This window comes from Kryptolebias marmoratus, linkage group LG24 (genome assembly GCF_001649575.2).
Source record: "Kryptolebias marmoratus isolate JLee-2015 linkage group LG24, ASM164957v2, whole genome shotgun sequence".
Lineage (NCBI taxonomy): Eukaryota > Metazoa > Chordata > Actinopteri > Cyprinodontiformes > Rivulidae > Kryptolebias > Kryptolebias marmoratus.
In genome coordinates, this window is record NC_051453.1 from 4570082 (window position 1) to 4585513 (window position 15432).

At 40.0% G+C, this 15432-nt stretch overlaps 1 protein-coding gene across 12 annotated transcripts in view; it reads right to left on the reverse strand.

Moving 5' to 3' along the window:
- Nucleotides 1-15432, reverse strand: part of sgip1a (SH3GL interacting endocytic adaptor 1a) — a 51734-nt gene that overhangs the window by 9303 nt on the left and 26999 nt on the right. For 4 of the 12 annotated variants that reach the window (XM_037974071.1, XM_037974069.1, XM_037974070.1 and 1 more), the window contains 11 exons: nucleotides 14382-14390; nucleotides 13037-13048; nucleotides 11849-11870; nucleotides 11644-11731; nucleotides 10296-10381; nucleotides 9066-9146; nucleotides 8461-8535; nucleotides 7567-8292; nucleotides 6621-6742; nucleotides 6325-6478; nucleotides 262-321 (listed from right to left, as the gene is read on the reverse strand). In XM_037974071.1, the coding sequence (XP_037829999.1) occupies nucleotides 262-321; nucleotides 6325-6478; nucleotides 6621-6742; nucleotides 7567-8292; nucleotides 8461-8535; nucleotides 9066-9146; nucleotides 10296-10381; nucleotides 11644-11731; nucleotides 11849-11870; nucleotides 13037-13048; nucleotides 14382-14390 (1435 nt within the window). Of the gene's footprint in view, nucleotides 1-261; nucleotides 322-5344; nucleotides 5405-6324; nucleotides 6479-6620; nucleotides 6743-7566; nucleotides 8293-8460; nucleotides 8536-9065; nucleotides 9147-10295; nucleotides 10382-11643; nucleotides 11732-11848; nucleotides 11871-13036; nucleotides 13049-14381; nucleotides 14391-15432 lie in introns of all 12 variants that reach the window. The other 8 variants (XM_017420477.3, XM_017420488.3, XM_037974067.1 and 5 more) reach the window with 8 other exon arrangements.

The following is a 15432-nucleotide window of genomic DNA, read 5'->3' on the forward strand; positions in this document are numbered from 1 at the left end:
GCACAAAGAAAGATGACTCTTCAATGAAATAGGCAAGCCAGTGCAGATAAAATAGGGCTCAAAAACACTGAGACAAAAAGGTAAAACTATTACACCAGATATTTGAGCGCAAATGAGGGGGGTGGGGTGGGGGCTTAGGTATAATTTAGCATAGTGAAAGTTAGGAGATAAAGAGGGATAAGAAGGGGCAAAGCTTGCACAAATCAGCCTTGGAAGAGTGTAATTGTTCGTGCACGCTACCCCGGTGCAGAGCAAACTTACCTTCAAAGGTTAAATAAAACTTCCCTCTGTCAAACCAAACAAGGGATGGCTGGTCATTCTCTGTGTGGGGTGGAAGGGCAGTGGAAGGGGCGAGGTGGGGGATCAGGAGAGAAGGACGAGGAGGTAGAGGGATGACAGGGGAGGGAAGTGGGTGAGGAGGGGAGAGAAGGACAGAAGCATGAGTCTTACATGGTTGGTCTATTGGACATCACAGTGAAGTGAAGGCCAGGGGGAGAGGAGGGACACCGCCAGGACAGGACATGTGATAAGATGGGTGATGTAGGATGGTCTTTTGTGGATGCTTGCATGCATGAAACAAAGCTGGGCCAGATGTGCAGCTAGAGGGTGGCAACATCCATCCATCCATCCATCTATCCATCAATCCATCCATCCATTATTTGCTGCTTATTCCGAAGTCGAGTCATGGGGGAAGCAGCTTGAGCAGGGAAGCCCAGACATCTCTCCACAGCCACCTCTTCCAGCTCTTTCAAGAGGATTCCAAGGTGTTCCCAGGCCAGCCGAGAGACATAATTTCTTTAGCGTGTCCTGGGTCTTCCCCGGGGTCTCCTCCCAGTTGGACATGCCCAGAACATCTCCCTAGGGAGGTGTCCAGGGTGTATCCTTACCAGATGCCCGAACCACCTCAACTGGCTCCTCTCGATGTGGAGGAGCAGCAGCTCTAGTCCGAGTCCCTCCAGAACAACCAAGCTTCTCCCCCTATCTCTAAGAGAGAGCTCAGCTACCCTGCAGAGAAAACTCATTTCGACCGCCTATATCCGCAATCTCATTTTTTGGTCACTACCCAAACTTTATGACCATTAGTGAGGGTAGGAGCGTAGACTGTCTGGTAAACAGAGAGTTATGCCTTGCAGCCCATACCCCTCTTTACCATAACAGACCGATACAGAGTATGCAATAGTGCGGAAGCTGCACCAATCCTCCTGTTGATCTCACACGCCATTCTTCCCTCACCTCTGAACAAGACCCAGAGATACCTAAACTCTTGAGGTAGCACCTCATTCCCAACCTGGAGAGAGCAATCCATGCTTTTCCGACTGAGGACCATGGCCTCAGATTTGGAGGTGCTGATCCTCATCCCAGCCACTTCACACTCAATTGCGAACTGCTCCAGTGAGAGCTGGACATCACATCACGGTGATGCCAGCAAGACCACATTATCTGCAAGTAGCAGAGACAAAATCTTGAGGCCACCAAACTGGACTCCTTCTGCCCCCTGGCTGAAAAGAAAGATTTTTTCAAGAAAAGTCATGAACAGAATCAGTGACAACGGGCAGGCTTGGCAAAGTCTAAATCTCACCCTGAGGAAGTCCAACTTACTGCTGGCGAAGCGAACCAAACTTTTGTGCCGTTAGTATTGGGATAAAATAGCCTGTAATAAAGGACCCCCAATCCCATACTCACGGAGCACCCCCCACAGGTTTCCCTGGGGAACATGGTCAAATTCCTTCTCCAAGTCCACAAAACACATCTAGACTGGTTGGGCAAACGGCCATGCCCCCTCGAGGACCCTAGTAAGGGTAAAGAGCTGGTCCAGTGTTCTACGGCTGGGATGGAGCCATCATTGTTCCTCCTGAATCTGAGGTTTGACAATCGACTGGACTCTCTTCAGCACCCTTGAATAGACCTTACTAGCTGAGGAGTGTGACTGGAACACACACTCCAGTTCCCCTTCTTAAAAAGGGGAACCACCATCCCAGTCTGTCAATCCAATGGCACTGCCCTTGATGTCCATGCGATGTTGCAAAGGCGTATCAACCAAGAGAGCCCAGCAACATCCAGAGCCTTGAGAAATTCAAGGAGATCTTGTCCACCCACAGAGCCCTGCCAGTGCAGAGCTTTATAACTACCTCCAGAACCTTGGCTCCAATCATGGGCAGACCACCCAAGTCCCCAGACTCAGCTTCCTCCATGGAAGATGTGCTGGTGGGATTAAGAAGGTCCTGCAGGTGGTGAGCCCACAGGAAGGCAACCCCATATAACTCCTTTGGGCTGAGCCCAACCAGGCACTTGTCGACAAGCCCCTGCCCCAGGCCTGTCTCCAGGGTGAGGCCCTGGTAACCTACGTCCAAGCGAGGGACAACAAGTTTGCTGCTGTCTTTTGTCCATACAAGTGGTTTTGAACCACTCCTTGTCTGGTCTGTCACCTAGGTCCAATCTGCCTTTGAAGACCCTACAGGGGTCAGTTGCCCCCAACAGCATAGCTCCCAGGATCATTCAGGCACCCAAACTCCTCCACCACGATAAGGTAGCGATTCACGGAGGAGACGGTGGGCAACAATGATTTTTTCAAGTACTGAGCTGAGCAATACAGAAGAGGGGATCATGTGGCTGCGGAGTTTTAAAAGATCATCTCAGGAGACAATTCTAACCCAGTTCCAAAGACAACAGTCAGTCCTCATTACAAGACACAGAATGACGCTTCTCCAGGCTGTTATTCCCACTGCTTCATCCAAGAGCATCCATGCTGTTCACACTGTGTGGATCTTTCTTTACTCTTCTTTCTGTATTAATGTTTTCCAGCAGACTTCCATGTTTCAGATTATGAAACAGTTTATGAATGACTGCTATGTACAGAAACACCCTGCAGATGGCAGCCATAAGACTAAATCCAGGTAAGATCAGAAAGGGACTGAGGTACAGAAAAATGTTTTTTCTCACTTTTTAAAGGATGAATGGGGGTTAAAGAACATCTTTGAAAGGCTTCAAAGGCAAATTAAAACTCAAATGTGTACCTTCACAAAGACAAAAACTAAATCTAATATCAAAATATTCCAATCAAACTTTAGTAACAAATGTTTCTCAAAGCCAGTCTGTAAGTCTGCAAACAAACAAGAATTTCTTCTACAAATGTCGTTGAACTTTGCTTGATTAAAAGAAGTTTCTCTGCCAGCAGCAAAATGTTCTTCTACCATGAATTGTAATAACAGAACAAGTCAAATATTAGTCTAACATTCCTCTTCCGCAAAGCCACAGTATTTTTAAGACATCAGAAAACCCCAAAACACATTTCTAAATCACTTACTGCCTTCTTTCTTAAATAATTTTGTAAAAAACTGGATAATTTGACCATTCCAGGTCTCCAAAAAATGTTTAAACAAAAATATTGTAGAAAATAAAAATAACTGATGTTGTCATTAGACAAATAAACACCTAACAACCAAAAGAGATTTTGTTTTTAAAAAAAACTTTTAAAAAAGTTGAAAACATGTGAACTGTAGGATTCAGAAGAGGATATTAGTCGTTCTGTTCAACTTTGAGCAACAAAAAGTAAAAACTCTTAGAAACAGTGTCTTGCAACTAAAGGTGTACGGAACATCAATAGATAAGACTAACTAAACAGTATACAAGGTCTTATTTTCCATTTTTAAGATGAACTTTATTGCAAAAATGGTGACTTTACACTAAAACCATCCATGTAGTGCATTGTAAGCTTGTTTTGGTGTTGTTGTAAGGCACATGAACAAACCTGCTCTGATAAAAGAGTCACTACACTAACAGAGTGTCAGGTGATGGAATGGGAGCAGAGCAGTGATTTATGTAAAAAACACAAAGGCAGGTGCCTTGATTGAGGGTGGGGGTATGTTGGTCTCTGTGGCATGAGAGTGCATGATTGATAGGAGTGAAAGATGGAAGTCAGGGCTCAAGTGAGAGAGCAGATGGAGGTATCACAGCCAGACTGGCAAATTGGGAGAACTTGAGGTTGTGTCAAGCACTCCAGTCGTACGGAGAGGATGGCATGAATACCAAACAGCTGCTTGTCTAATTCGACCTGGTTCTCATGCCAGTGGAACATTGTGTGTTTTGAAGTGCGAGGATTTCAAGAATCCACTGTTGAGGAGCTCTTCAGACACATTCACTCAACACACAAACACTCAAATACACTCACAGATTTAAGAACTGAAAACAAAAGGTATCTGGGAGAGTCTGCGCTGCACAAAAAGTATAGAAACTGTCGCAAGAGAGGAGATGGGAGGTTGCCATGGTGACATGGCATGACTGGTGCACAGTCATAAAACAGAGAGAAAAGTCTCACAGGCAGACAGATGGACAAAAACAAAGACATTTTAAAAACCTTTAGAATTAAACTTTCGTAGCTTTCTTTTTCTTGAACAGATCCTATTTTTAATTTTAAAGACAGTGAGCCTAAAACAGGAGGAATGAGTAAAAAGGCATGTAGATAGGAAAGATAAAGACAGTGAATAATATTAGATGTCAGGAAATTGTGTGGGAAGGTATGAGCTGGCAAGAGAAAAACAATGAAAAATGATTTCACTGAAAAGTGCTGCCACTTAAAAAAAAGTGATATGTGCCTATATTTTAGTAAAAAAATGGGAATAAATGACTGAGAAGTAGGTATTTAAACAATGAATATCTTAAATAATGTCTAAATAATTCAAAACTTGAGCATTTTTCTATAAAAATTTAGATGAATAAAAATTGAAGTTATTGGAGAAACAAAGATGTGCGTCACTGTTTGAATACCCACACTTTCTGACTTCCATCCTTTAAAAACACTCAGCGATGCTCTTTGCCTTTGCATATCGAAAGCGTTCAGGTTGACAAACATTAAACAGATTGAAAACTCACACAGGAGCACCTTTAATACAACCTTTATAAAATACCATTTAATCAATATGAGATAAATACCTAAATAAATATATTCCCATTAAATAAATGATCGTCACCTTGACTTACAACCTAAAGATGAGTTAATGAGCTTCAATAAACACATTTATAAAATATCTACATATTTAAAACAAATATTTTAATTTAGAATTTTAATTTATATCAGGGAACTTTGTTTTATTATGATACATTAAATACCCAGTTTTTATTTATATTATTATTTCTGATTTTCAAATTTCAGATTATCTGGGTGAGTGCAGCACTAGTGATTGGATTATCTGTTAAATAACTATTTTCAATCAATAGTCTCAAATATATTTCCATATATCAAGTTCTTTTTAAGTTATTATATTAATATTTGTGTATTTATCTCATACTGACTAACATGGTTTTCCATGCACTCCCTGTCTTCACTCAGAGGGGAACTTTACCATACCTGCAAATGAATCAAAGTGTCTCTCAAAGGTGGGCAGTTTGTCTACATAAGCATCATCTTCTGACAAGCAAAAGATCAAATAAAGAGACAAAATAGCAAAACAGATAAGCAAACCAAAAACAAAAAAAAACAATAAAATAATAAGCATAAAATTATTTAAAAAAAGTAAAAAAGAACAGAAATGTTTGATGAAAATGCCAATATAGAAAACATTTGAACTAGAAAAAAGTCACTTTTTTGTTGCTGTAAAGCACCAAATTACAATGAATAATAATAATTTTAGGATTAACTCTGCAGAGATTTTAATCAAATCTACAGAGTTACAAAACAAGGTTTCAATGCTAGTCTTGGTTGACTGAATTTCTATATGTAGTTTGCACTGTGAATTTTCAACAGATGTCAGAAACAATCAGGGAATCTATTCTGGTTATTCATACCTGTGGCTTTTTTTTTAACCAACTATGACTCAGCCGTGTTACAGTCTACTGAGATTTGCAAATATCCACTCACAACTCTGCACTGCAGGCTCCTCTAACACCGACTCTAAAGTTAGATCAAGGAGTATAAACTGCTGTGTGCAAACTCATTAAAGCATGTGTGCGCTGTAAAATCAACACCCCTGCTTCATATTCTCACCTCCCTCTTACACTCTGAATGTGTGACAGCGTCTTCGTGTCGACCCAAAGCAGACACAATAATGAACGTGAGGGTTTAATTATTTACTTAATGAATAAAGTAAAAAGTTAATTCATTCAGTCAGTCAGTTGAAAAACTGTCACCATTGCAAACATAAAAGTAGACATAAAAAGCTAATAAATAAATATACTGTACTAGAGCATAACTCAATCAACAAAAACTGAGCATAAGGAAATGGCAAGCTCATAAATAAAATAAATAAATCATGATGTTGCACAATTAAAGCGAGGCTTATGTATTTCTCTGCTTTTGTGCACAGAGCCATGAAGTGATGCTTCACACACCTGACACCGACACACAGAGCTCCTTGCTGACAGTGGGTGTGGTGGCGGCGCTCAGGGAGTTGGTAGAAGAGATTGAGGAGGTGCTCTCAGCCCGAGCCAGCGGAGCGATGGGGGGAGGGCTTGCTGAGTGGATAGGAGGGCTGAATGGTCGGTTCTGAAAATTTACACAAGGCAAGAATGAGGGAAAAAAGAAGTATAGCGGTGACTAAACTCAGTTAGTAAAAGAAATGTAACTGATTCAAACATAAAACTCAAAAAACTTAAGATACAAAAACGGGGGAAAAAAATCATCATACCGCATCTCCAACAGTGGGTTTCCCTGGGGGAAGTTTGGGTCGTGAAGGTGGGCGAGGGGGAGGTGGAGGTGGGGTTGGGTTTACTGACGAAGGAGTGGCAGGTCTGACAGGTGAGGAGGAACCTGCAAAAGAAGAACAGGAACAAACATAGGTTCAGTTAAAATGATTCAATTAAAAAGAAAGTGAACACAGGATTAAAACACTGACAGTTTTTCTGAACTTATGATAAATTAGCGATGGGAACTTCCCAAGCAGTGCTATGTGTGAAAGTTTTCATCATTTAAACAAACCTGAATTATTTCATCAAAAGAAGCTAAGATCAAACATATTAATATATTTAAATAGCAATAAAAAAAGCAGGATAACCTCCCACAACTTCCCACTCAGGACCTTATTATTTATAATATAAAATAAAAATTACTTCTAAAAAAGAACAGATTCATTCAAGGATAGCAACTGGTAAAATATTCTTCATGTTGAGACTTTAGTTACAACCAGTATTTGGGTCACTGGCTTCTTACAATTAACCAAAGCAGATGGTCTTTGATATGATGGACAGTCTGGTTGGAAACAAGAGAAAACTGAACTGAAAGCTACAAAAAGACTTCCCTGACCCAAGTCAAATCTGTTCCCTAATTACAACTCAGTTGAAACAAAACATTTTGTTAAATCATCCTGTGGTAAAATACTGATTCAATTTCTTCTGGGTCAAAACAGGATCTATTTTCTGGCTAAAAAAATTCAGGATCTCTGTTCACTGAGTGCAAGTTTAACAACAAGGGCTCAAAGTTGTTGAGGGTGCTTCTGGAAGTGATCATTTCTTTTGTGAAAAGGTTCAGAAAGGCAAGTTTTTCAGTAAGTCTGCAGATCTTTGTTTTAGTTTACAAAAAATCATTTATTTTTTACATGAGAGACTATTTTCTGGGTGGGGTGATGAGCTACTTACCGCTATTTGTACCTGATGTGGGACCTGGGGAAGAAACCACAGCACGGTACGTTGGAGGAGGAGGTGGGGGAGGTGTACTCCGACTTTCCTGGCTGGCATCTTTAGGTGAAGTGACAGTTTCTACTCCATCCTCTTTGGGACTAGAGGCATTTGTGTTCTTGGACTGTTCCTCTTGAGAGAGGATGAGGGGTGGTGGGACTGAGTGTGCTGCAGGCTGTTCAGAGGGAGGGGTCACCTTCTCACAGGTACCGTCTTTGGGGGCAGGGACAGGTGGGACAGCAGGAGGTGAGGTAAGGGGAGGAGGAGAGGAAGCCAGAGGTGATTTACACTCTGTTGATGTAGGAGGTGGAGAGGTGGTGGGAGCATGTTGGTCTTCAGGTGTGGGAGGACCTGAACGGACAGGAGGAGCAGCAGGCTCCTCTGAAGGAGGTGGGGAGGTTGGAAGAGGGGGGGCAGGGTCTTCTTTTGGAGGAGGTGGTGATGGAGGTAGAGCAGGAGCAGGAGATTCAGGTGGAGGCGGAGGTGCTGGTTCTTCTGGTGGAGGTGGTGAAGAGGGAAGTGGGGGAGCAGGGTCCTTTGGTAGAGGTGGCCCGTTGGGAGAATGTTCACTGAAGCAGACCCAGCTGTCACTTGTTTCCTCGCCAGCAGGGGGAGCCTGCTCAGGTCCAAAAATGTTGTCCAAGTCAGCTATGGAGGGCTTCCTGCTTGACCCATCTGCTTCTGCTTATAAAACACACACAACCAATGATCAATCAAAGTCTGTGTTTACACGTGTGCTAAGCAAATTTACATCAGGAGATAAAACATCACAAACAGGCACACAAATACACTGAGAGTGAGATGATGCACAGAAGCTTTATTACATGTTGATTCAACTGGAGGTAGATTTCTCACCAGAATTATCTGAAGAAGGGGATCCAGCCTTTGGGGGAGAAGTTGGGACATTCTTGGGTGGAAGTGGAGGAGGAGCTGAAACCAAAAGCATCATAAAGTCAACACTGATTATAGCAGGAGCTTTTCAGCTCAGAGTGGGCTGCATACCATACTGACAGATTTGATTAAAATGACAAACAATGCCACTTAACATCAAATGTTTGGATTTTTAAATGACAGGTATTATCATTACCTGCCAAAAACATCCAGTTAACTTCAGAACCCAAAACAATCCACCATGCAGCACAAAACTGTACAAATTATCACCATGCCAAATGTAAGGAGAAGGCAATAACAGGGGAAGGAAAGTGCAAAATGAGAACTGAACTTTTTCTGTAATGGAATACACCCAATATTCAGTGCTGTTTGTGTAATGGCTGATGAAATGAAGCAACTGTCTGTTTAAAGGACATAAAGAGGATTATGGCCACATAGTTTAATCAGAACAGTTTGCAGATCTCTTAGTTGGATGATGAGGGAGATCACAAGGTGAGCAGGTGGGTCTGTGCAGTCATTCCAGGGAAATGAGGAGATGTGGCACAGTGTGCAGGGAAAATGAAACTTACTTCCTGTGGGGAAGGACCTTGTCAAAGAGGATTCAGGCTCTGGGAGAGAAGTCCCCCAGACATCGGACTCAGAAAGAACCACTAAGGTCAGGAGGGGACAGAGAAGGTCATGTGAAGGGAATTGGCAGCAAAATACTTATGGGTTTTTGATTCTTTGGGGCTTGTAAAACAAAATGTATCAGACAGGAAACAGCATGTCTACATGTGAACTCTCTGTAAATAGAATAAGTGAGTCAGTGACTATTCCATCTAGGATGCGTCAAATCACTTGGACAAAGAAGTACTTTTGTTAGCCTAATTGCATTTCAGTACCAACAAAATCAGCAAATAAATAAATAAATAAATAACCTTTGTGGACAACTACACTTTTTAATTAGCTCTAAGTAATTCAACAGCTCTGCAACAATCCAATCTCTGTGAAAATTACAATGAAGTGATGATTAGACCTTGTTACATTTTTGCAAGCTGTCATTTGCAGAGTTTCTAATCCAACTAACAATTTTGGAAAAAAAAGCAGAACACAAAACGATCTTTGGCAAGAACTGACTGTTTTAATATTTATAAGGATAGATTAAAATGTAGCTGTGTTAAATTAGACTGCATAATCAAACTGCTTGACTGGCACAGTGGAATATAAATGTTCATATTGTCAAACATGAGGATCATAATCACAACTGTAGCATTCAGGTGGCTTACTTAGCTATTGTTTAAATAGACCCAGAGTTGTTACACTTGTCTAAATTAATGTGCAATGAGATTCTACACCAAATGATATTTGTTACGCCTGAAATGGCCCTTATATAACAGTTAAAAGCTCTTCAACAGCCTGCATCACAAAGTCCTACGGGGCTGAATGTGAGCAGGTGACTGACAAATTTTTATATTAGCAAACTGCGCTATGTGCATGAGCAAAACCTCAGGGGCAACGATTTCAACTTTGACCTTAGAGGAAGACAGATGGACTCAATCCACAACTGAACAGTAGGTCTGAAGGAAGAATAATTATGGAAATAGCTGAGAGGGGAAGAGAGAAATCAAGAAAGGGGGTATGTGTTATGACAGCTAAGTAAGGCTTAGCTGACAGCCGACGAGACAGTAAGAGTGTTTTCAGAAAGCTGATTTCAGTGTACCACTAAGATCTGTCAACACAAACATATTCTGTGAAATAATAAACACACAGACACCAATTCAGATATGAACAAAGAACAAAGACAGAAGGAGAACAGATACCTTCAGTTTTCTGTTCTCCAAAAGCTGTTTCCAGAGGAGGCCCAAATAAAGCTGTGGTGTCTTCAAGGACTGCTGTTTGTTGATTGCTGCAGCAGCAGATGGACAACAGAGGAAAAGAATGAAGGAAGAAAGGTTTTATTTGAAATCTGTGTACCCCCTGTCTTTTTAAAACCCTCCTCATGAAGGGCCCCTCTGATTGGTCAGCTGGTTGTGCTAAAACTGCAGAGTAAATGTAATCAAGTGAAGAAATGTAAGCCAGGACAATAAAAAGTGTTTCTGCCATTTCAAAAGTAAAAATAATTATTTCCAGTTTGAACAAAAACGGAACTTTGCAGATTTTTCACATATACACATATAAACATGTTTTACAGAACACAGGAGGGAAGGGGAAACCCTTACAATCCTAAAATGTCCTCTTTAAAATATTTTAAACAGATTTGCTTATTTGAGAGACTGCTCTATGTTTAAAATAAAAGCAAAGTACCATGAATAGCGACAAAACACGAGATAAAAAGTAGCTAACACATGAATCTGCTATGAGCCTCTGAACAAAATTGATCTTGTATCTGTTTTGGACTTAATATGAAAAACAAAAACTTGTGTCTATATTTCCAGCTTCTCCAAACAACAAAAACTGTGGAGACACAGGACATTAAATTAATTTTGAATAGAGTTGTATAGAGATATTGTGAATAGTCCTCAGCTGCAGGGAGACAAATCTCCAAGCCTGACTCATGTGAGTCTGCATGATTGTTAAACTAACTGTACTCAACAGAGAAAACCAATAATAACCTGAAAAACAACTGGACAACAACACGCTGGCACTCCAACAAACCACAGGAACCCATTCAGCATGATTCATCTTAAGCACAAAGACTATAAAGGCAGCTATAAACACTGTTTTTAAGTGTTCATACCAGAGTTAACTGGGATTAGGTGCTAAAGACGTAGATGTTTTTTGGCTGACAGCTTTGAATCTTTATTGCAGCACATTGAGGCACAAACACAAACAAACAACAAAACTAAATGAAAAAAATATATTTTCAATAGCTGAACTTATTCATAAACTAGCTGATCCACTGCATACTGTGCCTCAAGTCTCAGCTTATCTAAGGAAGAATATATCACAATTTTATGCATTGAAAAAAATCCCAAAAGAACATTTCTATCCATTAAATTGTATAACTGAGCTCAGATTTTGACACTTTTATAAACTGAAATTATCACATAGTTTCGGAAATAACTGAGACCACATTCTCTGGAATGAATATAATTTATTACCACATTGTGAGGAGTCACCACAAAAAGTATTTCCAAGTAGAACCGAGGTGAGAAGTGAGGTCCATACCTGGGTGGTTGTGGTGCTGGAGCTGGTGCGGGGGCCACAGTGGGCACAGTAGGAATGGCGCGCCTCGGTCTGGCAATTTCTTCACCTGCTAGAAAAAAAAACCCAAATCTATTCAACACACATAAAATTTACAGCACTTTCTCTTAATTCAATTCTATTTTTTTAAGGTGAGCCTGGGCTGAAATGCAGTGAGGCTGATACTTACTAGATGTGTTCCTTTTCAAACCCTGTTACAGAGGAAAAAGAGAATAACGCTAAAATGTTAAAACTCAAAGAAGGTTATCACACATTTACATGCTGTATTGTTTCTTACATGTACAAGACATGCAAATTTCCTTTTTCTGTTCTAAACATTTTTTGTGAAACTGTGATCATACTGTTTAATTTAAGATAGATGACTAGTTGTACAATAGTGATGGTCAAAAGGGAAACTTTAGCCTGAAGTTTACTTAATCTGATCGGACTGAAGCACAGACTGACGGGAGTAGGCTTTACTAAATACAGCACATAGTTTGGTGAGTGGTGATAATTCAGGAACAAACACTGAATCAAATGAAATATTTGAACACTTGAACTCTATAAAGGATCTTAGCAGATATTTCAGACAGCGAAGAAAAACTATCATTACAAACACAGTCTATTTTAAAATGATGTAAAGAAAATCGATTCCTCCAGAATTCACAATCAATAATCTTATTGGTTGCACATTCGTCAGTAAATGGTGACTTCTGTCTATAGTGAGTTAACAGCAGTGAAAGCAGCGGATTGTTGCATCAAAGCAAGACATTTCTAAGAGCTTTAGGAATATGCTTTTGAAGTTGTAAGAAGCTGCTCTTGGCACCGGGTAAAGTGTGAGATCGATATTGTCAGAGTGTGAAAAACCTAAGAGACAAGGGTTTTGTCGATAAAAAGGCAAGCTAAACGTTATTGCCTCTCTAGCTATGATCCAAAACTCCCCAGTGCAAGTGTGAAGTCACTGAGAGGAAAAGACAAAAGTCCAAGAAATGCAGAAGGATGTAAGACGACAGGAGGGGAGACAGGAGCAGATGAAGAGACACGATGGGGAGAAACTAAACTAAGACATCAAAGAGCCCAGCTGTCAAAAGTGAAAATTTTCACCCAGTGGAAAGAAAAAGCAAGAAGCCAACCAAAACAAAAACCAAGAACACAAGCACACCAAGGAGCTTATAAACATGTGTGCATTCATATTCTGCTTAAACATAATAAATAAAATTAAAAACAGCAGTTCTAACTCAGTGTTTCAGTTATTAAACCCACAAAAGAATAATCTCTTATTAAAATGAACATAAAGAAGAATGTAAGCAAAACGGCACAGGGAGTCACATGACACATTCCATTAAACCCCAGAAAAGCAGAAGGAAGAGAGACTTACCGGGCTACGTCTCTGTGACCAGCAAAAAGGAAGAGAGAAGAGATACCTGATCAGAGAGTGACAAATCAGTAAAGAAGACAGCATATGCATCAGAAGAAGAGTGTTTGGCCTGGCATATGAATGAGTAGTTCTTTTGGGAAATCTGTATTGTTTGTTTTTCTCTCGGAGGGTGACTATTTCAAACAGATATCTGTGTTTTTGTTCAAGGACAACAAGCTGTAGCAGTCTGAGGCTATAAGATGAACATTTGCTTGAATTTCTAAACTCATCTGTCAACTTGCAGTCACTGAACACCCTGTGGAGCTGTGACCTCTCATTTACATCCAAACATCCATGTCCTGATCACTCCTCTGTAAAAAGAACTGTAACTTAGGCACCCAATCCCTTTCATTTTCCCTGTTTATCCTCACATCTGCCCTTTTAGTCACTTCAATTTCTTTTGAAATCTCCCCATCTGCCTGCGTCAGGTCCACCTCATGCCAAGCCTCCCTCTTGTGTTTGCTCCAGTTGTGCAGTGAGCTACGAGTGATGGAGGTGATGTAACAGTGGGCGGGACATGCTGGTGGAAAAACTGAATCTCATTGGACAGAGTGGGGAGTGACACAGCTCAGTACAAGGCCCACAGCCAACTGCTGCTGTTCTTCTGCATGTAAACAGGAAGAACAGCACTATGTTTTATGACTCAGGATAATCTCTTAGCTATTTTAGAGATTAACTTTGAAATTCAATAAATAAAACATTTTACTGTTAGCATTTAGTTGAGTTCAGAAGACGTGTAGATTTTAAAATGACTAAAATATATAGTATATCACAGTGAAAAATAATTAAGAATATAAACTAACATATACAAAAACTATCATTTAAGAATTAAAAAGAGAGATTTGGGGAATAACATATGATGCCAGGCATTTTTTAAGGTTCTCATTTGGAGTATGACCTTTTTCACCTTCTTTTGAACTTTTAATCTTGTTATTCAGACTAAGAAACTGAGCATGAAGACTCCAAACCTAATTACATTCAGATTTAGCAAGTCTCAGTCAGCAGAAACTCCTTTACACACAGAGTCTTGTGCACATGAGGCTAACAAATCAACATGCAAGTGGCATGAAAAATGCTGAGCAGTCACATAGGTACTTAGTGTGTCTTTGATCACAAAGAAACATTAGTCAGTATTGACCATTCACCTTGTAAATGCAGATTAGTTTCACAGTTACTACAAGCAGATTTATTATTTTGCCTCATATGTAGCTAGCAACAAATACAGCAAATAAGTGAGAATTTTTAAAAAGATTAAATTAAGGAAGAGTTAGGAAATAAACTACAAATAAAGAAAGCAGAGGCTTACCGGACTCCTCTACAGGGATTAGCATCATTTTAGGCAGCAAAAGCACAAACAGTAAGAGAGAGATTTTTTTTAAAAAACGACAGGAGTTTAATAGTTTAAAAGACAGGGAGGAGGATTTTTACAGCATTGGCAAAGCAAAGCATTTGTGCAGCATGGGGAGGGTTATTCACTATAATCTAAAATGCATATTAAGTCAGTTTTAGCAAAGTGGTTAGTCAATGCAATCAGGTATTATTTGGTCCGTTATAAATATGTTAACCACTTCATCTTCTAACATCATGAGAATAACATATTCTGCTTAAATATTTTGTGTAAAAACCTGTGTCATCACAGCCTTTTCACAAGTTTGTGTACATCTGTTACTTTGCCCGGAAACAATTAATGGTAAATATATATATCTTATTGTTGCCACAATGCACAAAAAGACCACAGCTAAAATCAATTTTAAATAAATAAAATACTTGCAAACGAAATCCAAATCATATCTGAATACTGCTTATTCCAGCCAGCAACAAACATGCAAAACTAATAAATAATCTGTTGTCTGAATTTGTGACCTTTAACAAACTCCCACATTGATGCAAACATTCTGTTTAAAAAACTGAATCACTGATATATACAGTGTTTGGCACACAGGTCCAACCAACAACCAATGAGAGCATGAAAAGACCTTCACACCTGATAAGGTTCGCAGTCTGCAGGCGAACACATTGAAGCTAAGTTAAATTATTGAGGCCAGAAGCTCAAATGACCACAAGTAATATCATTGTGTAGCAGACTGAAACACAAGTTCATTGTGCCCACTTTCCTACCTAAATTATTCAAGGTGGACACCTAAGATAGCCACCTCCATGAAAAACACAGGATGGGTTGAAGTCAAAAAGCCATAAAAAGGCCAAAGCATAAGATTCCTGCTGCTAACCCACGAACTCTAACAAGGATTTGTGTGCTTGACTTTGGACCCCTTAAATGAGCCTCACACACTGCTACTTTTTATAATAGGATATATTCCTTATAATAAATGACACCAAACTAAAGAGAACAGAGAAGT